Source organism: Otolemur garnettii, unplaced genomic scaffold (assembly GCF_000181295.1).
Source record: "Otolemur garnettii isolate 467f Iridium unplaced genomic scaffold, OtoGar3 scaffold00038, whole genome shotgun sequence".
NCBI classification, from domain to species: Eukaryota; Metazoa; Chordata; class Mammalia; order Primates; family Galagidae; genus Otolemur; species Otolemur garnettii.
The window spans coordinates 5,296,812-5,302,093 of NW_003852433.1; the positions used below are offsets into that span (position 1 = coordinate 5,296,812).

The 5,282-nt window shown below is 57.2% G+C and overlaps 1 protein-coding gene across 1 annotated transcript; it reads right to left on the reverse strand.

Moving 5' to 3' along the window:
- Positions 1 to 658: 658 nt before the first annotated feature.
- On the reverse strand, positions 659 to 4,844 carry CASTOR1 (cytosolic arginine sensor for mTORC1 subunit 1). The gene is made up of 9 exons (XM_003789869.3): positions 4,728 to 4,844; positions 4,095 to 4,165; positions 2,777 to 2,964; positions 2,564 to 2,696; positions 2,201 to 2,324; positions 1,364 to 1,477; positions 1,122 to 1,204; positions 943 to 1,037; positions 659 to 807 (listed from the first exon to the last, which is right to left on the reverse strand). The coding sequence occupies exons 1-9, from the start codon at positions 4,838 to 4,840 to the stop codon at positions 739 to 741; spliced, it is 990 nt and encodes a 329-aa protein (XP_003789917.1). The 5' UTR covers positions 4,841 to 4,844; the 3' UTR covers positions 659 to 738.
- Between the last annotated feature and the right edge of the window lie 438 nt (positions 4,845 to 5,282).

The following is a 5,282-nucleotide window of genomic DNA, read 5'->3' on the forward strand; positions in this document are numbered from 1 at the left end:
TAACCATTACAAAGTCCTTTATTAACAAGTCAATAAAAAAGAAGACAGAGATGTAAAAATACTTTTCTTAGAGGCCCCAGGAGGGGAAGGCACTGTCAGGACTCACCTGCCTCAGGAAGGCTGCCTAGCTAGAGGCAGAACGGAAGTCAGGGCCTGGTCCTGGTGGCAGCTGGCCCAAGGAGGCTGAGGATGGAGGATGGGAGATGGCTCGGGCCTCAGGCAGGGATTGTGCAAATGCTGAGGCCATGCAGGGAGTGCTGGGTTAGGCCCCAAACACCGTGTTCCCCTGTGGGGGCAGACACATGGTGGGGCTAGCACCTGCCCACTCCACCTGTGGGTGTACACATGTGTCCACACGAGAGCCGGTGCCTGTGCACAGCTTACATACAGAAAGTGGAAAGAGGGGTCCCCTAAAAGGAAATAGGGGGCTCTTCCCTGAGCTTGAGGAAATAGCTTAAAGAAGTCTCTGCCATCCTGGGCAATAGACTGAGACCTCATCTCTACAAAAAACAAACGAACAAATTAGCCAGGTGTGGTGGTATGCCTATAGTCCCAGCTACTCAGAAGGCTAAGGCAGGAGGATTGCCTGAGCCCAGGAGTTTGAGGTTGCAGTGAGATATGATGATGCCACTGCACTCTAGCCTGGGCAACAGAGTAAGGCCCTGTCTCTAAAAAAAAAGTCTCTGGAAGCCTGGAGACAAGGAGAGAGCAAAAAGGTGGCTCTGTTTCTCACTGGCCTTACGAGGCCAGGCTCTCCTGCCGTCGCTGGAGGACTTCAATGACGCTGCCGATACCATCCTCAGGTACCTGTGGGCAGGTAGGTAGGAAGGAAAGGTTAAGGCTACCCAACTTCCTGGCCCAGCTGACACTACTTCCTGCCACCCACACTTCTGAGACTCACTGTCCCTGCAGGAGCCCCCCACCCTAGCCCGTGATACTCACCAGCGCGTGGTCAAAGTTGAAGGTGCTGATGTAGTAGGCAGAGATGTCAGCAGCGGCCAGGGGGCCTGCAATCTGGGCCACGATCCCACATTCATCTAAGAGTGGAAGAGGTGTGCATGTGGCTCACCCCAGTTGCCCAGAGGCCCTCCCAAACTCCCAACCCAGGGAGCAGCTCTCACCGAAGCCCAGGGGCTGTCCACCGATGCGCACCATCCTCCACAGCTCCCCTGAGGAGCTGGTCAGCAGTAAGTCACTGGGGAACCTAAGGGGGCAGGTGGGTGGTGGGCAGGGCACCCCCATCTGCCCCTGCCCTACCATAAGCCCTTGGGTGGATCTGCCAACTGACCTCAGGGTCTAATGCCCCCCCCCCCAACCTGGGGCTGCTTAGGGTCTGGCCCAATTGGGGTTAAGGGTCACATACTTTTTCTGCGTCTCAGCATCCATGACAATGGAAATATAGCCCTCAATGAGAGAGAAGGCAAAGAATGGGATGGAGCTGGGTTCAGGACTGCCACAGACTGCCTCCTTGGGGGTGCTGGGGGAGGGACAGGATGTTCAAGGGCTTCGCCAGGCACCCAGCCCACTCCATCTCCTCCCAATCAGCCTCCAGACCACTAGGAAAGGGCTAGCATGGATGGCCTGAAAGCCCTCCTGTCTCTGCTTCCCTGTCTAGGGGTCCAGCCTTCAGGAATGAGGGAGGATGATGAACTTTACCTGTGCCAAAAATGAAGGACCCTAAGGGAAGAAGGCAGGACCAGGGTATAATGCAGGGATGGTTTTAGCAAGACCACAGGAGAGGGGTGGCGCCTGTGGCTTAGTGAATAGGGGGCCAGCCCCACATACTAAGGGTGGTGGGTTTGAACCCGGTCCAGGCCAAAATGCAACAACAATAAAAAATAGCCAGGTGTTGTGGTGGGCACCTATAGTCCCAGCTACTCAGGAGGCTGAGGCAAGAGAATTGCCTAAGCCCAAGAGCTGGAGGTTGCTGTGAGTTGTGATGCCACAGCACTCTACTGAGAGAAATAAAGTGAGACTCTGTCTCTAAAACAAAACAAAACAAAACCACAGGAGAGAGCTCCAGCTTTGGGGTTGGGACCTTCCCTGAAAGTCAGTTAAAGGCAAGTGACCATTATGGGTTGCCAGGAACCCCAAGACATGAGACAAGGCACAGAGTTGCAAAATCAACAGATCCTGGTGGTAGGACACAGCACAGGAAACAACGATGTGAAAATAGAGACAAAATGCAAACAAAGCCCACCTGTGTGAGTAGAAAAGGACATCTATGAGGGTGGTAGCGATGGCTGGCAGCGTCTCAGGGTCCAGGGTGAGGACACAGAAGCGGTTCTGCGGGCTCTGGATGGGATGCACTGTGGGGCTGGGTCCTGCTCAGGAGGACGAGTTGGCAGGTGAAAAGGCATTCATGGGCTGGGGTGCCCTCTGGTGGCCACTGAGGGAGGGGCTTGGGCCATGGTGGATCATGTTCTCCAGGAGCAGGTGCTTGGGGGGGTCCATCTCCTGTCAGCTGGTCTCCCCACATCCACAGACCCACCCACACAAGGGATAGGCCCCAGTGGGAAGAGGAGGTCCTGCCCAAGTTTGGGTGTCAGGAGGCAGCCCTCACCATGGTGGGCTCTGGGAAAGCCGTTGCTGGAACTGTCCCTGGCCACAGGAACAGGCTCCCCGCCCACCTCGCGGTAAATATGGAATTCCTGGGACAGTGTGTGGATCACCACCGATAGGTCTTGCTCCCGCACCTGGGCCACAGGCAGATGACACATCAAGTGGGTCCCCAGACACCCATGCCAACCTTGCCCTGCACCAGTGGGAAACTTACCAGGATGAAGTCCGTCTGGTAAGTGGATAGCATCAACACTGACACGTGGTGCTCAGCCAGAGGTGTGATGACCGAGCGGGCAATCTTGGTGACCCCAGCAGCCTGGACTGCTGCACCACTGTGAGATGACACATTCAGCACCAGCCATGTGGCCTCAGCCACTTGAAGGAACTCAGATGGGGGTAGCTCTGTGGTTAGGGTACACATGCCTAGTCAGGGGCTGTAGGGCTGGCACCTGCCCCTCTCTGAACCTCAGTTTTCCTGTCTGTGCCTTGGAGGGCACTATTAAAGTAATGGCAGGTCTGGAGACTGGGGATCTTTCCCTCAGTTCTGCTCTTAAAGTCTTTGTATATGCAGACTGAGAAGTATTTCAGGAGCTGGCCTGCTGAGGATTGAAACTTCCTATTTGAGATCTGAGTTCCAGATTCAGATAGACCTGGGTTCAAATCCCAGCTTTGCTATTTACCTGCCATATGACCTGAGGCCAATGATTTGAGGCTTAGTTCCCTCATCTGTAAAACAGGATGATAGCATCTACCTCCCAGATGGTGTATTCTGTGGGTTAGCAGACGCTTTGCACCACATAATACCACCAGGGGCCACCAGCAGATGAGTTGGCTGGTTCTTCTCCTTCCCCTTTTGCAGATTCAGTCTTCCCTACAGTACAAACAGGGAAACTAAGGCCTGAAGTGGAGCAGTGGTAGGTAGGCCAAGCTCAGTTGGCTGGCTTGAGACAGCAGGCCTGTGAGGTTGGGCCAAGCCATCAGGAGTATAAGCCCAGGGAGGGACCAGGCTGGTGTCCAGCCCTGAGCAGGGGCCAGGTCCAGGGTGGCTGCTGTTCACTCAAGCACAGCTAGGAGGCCGCCAGGACCCTGCCCTGGGATGGCTGCCTGTTCCTGCATTCCTTCCTCAACCCTCAGGCTCCACAAGTTCCCAGACCAACAGGGGAGGAGGGAACCCAAACCAAGGAGATAAGTCTTGAAGGATATATGTCCAGGAGGTTTTAACAGACACAGGGAACCATAAGTGAGGCCCTGCTGCCACCCAAAGACTGCTAATTGCCCCTCACATGCAACCCCTCATGGGTTTTAAGTTCATAAAGCACTTGTGGAGCTTCTATACCCATTTTACATAAGAGGAAATAGCTCAGCAAAGGGAAGTGATTTGCTCAAGGACACATAGCCAGTGAGTGCTGGAGCAGCATTTGAACCATGATCCACAGAGCTCTTGGGGGTGGATCCCAATACATGGTAAGGATCCTGCAAAGGGGAGAGAGACAAGCCCTTCCCATGCTCTCCCTTCCCAGACCAGCCCCCACCTTTAAAGCCCTCTTCGTCCACCATGAGCGTGTAATCCTCAGGGGTCTCCGTCAGGCTGAAGAACTTGCACCTGGTTGGGGGTGGGGAGCATCTTCAGCTTCGGGTGGAAAACTAGGGGATGGCGCCAGTGGACTTCTCTCCATCGGCCCTGAGAGACCCCCGCCGGGAGTCTTCCTGCTCCCTCAAGCTTCCATTTCCTCCCCAAGGCAATGGGGTGTGGGCCCCATCTCCAGGAGCTATTTTCCGCCTCCGACCTCCCTGGGAGCCCTCCGTTTTCCATTTCTGGAGGGAGGAGAGGCTCAAACCCTAGGCGACAACCCAGGGAGCACTGGACTTTGGGTCCTCTAGTCCAACCTCTGACTCCGCAGTGGCCAGGTACCGCGCCCCCATTTGACACCACTGAGTTAAGCATTGCCCACCCCAGGCTATTTGTGCCTTGGCCCAGGGAGGGGGCCGGATAGGCGGCGGTCCCAGGGAGGGTAGGCCCAGACCGGATGGCGGCCGGAGGGGGGAAACCGTACCCACCCGTTCCCGCTCGCCTGCCTCTTGGGGATCCTAATACTCCAACCCCAGCCCGGAGACTATAGCAGAGCCCCCAACCCCCATCTGCGCCCTCGAACCCGGGGGCGCACCGGCTGCGGCGGGGCAGGAAGAGAAGCTTGATGAGCGGGTGGGTGTAGAGCCAGAGACCGGGGCGGGCGAGGCTCAGCACCCGCACCCGGTGCTCTAGGATGTGCAGCTCCATCGCAGCTGGCGCTGACCCGACCCCGCAGCAAACTAGACCCAGGCCGCGCGGGAGGTGGGGCGCCGGGGGTGGCGCCCGGGACTTAAAGGAGCCGCTGAACCGCCGCGTCCACGCCGTCTGCTACACAGGGGACCCGCCCAGCCCGGCGTGGCAACTCTCTCCTTGACAGCCACGCCTTGCGTGAGGCGGGGCCTTATGGGGTGGCCACGCCTCCTCCCCTCCCTTGGGCTTCACCTCGCTTTCTAGTCCACTGGGCCGGCCCCGATGGTTCCGCCCCTTTAGCACCGGCTCTTGATCACTGCCAGACCCCACCCTCTCCGCATCCACCAGGTCCCGCCCCTGCCGCGCCCCTCTCTGGGCTCCGCCCTTTTCACAGGATGCCTGCGGTGCAGGAGTAGGCACATCCCGGAAGCTAGGGGTCCTTTCGGTCCTTCAGCCCCCC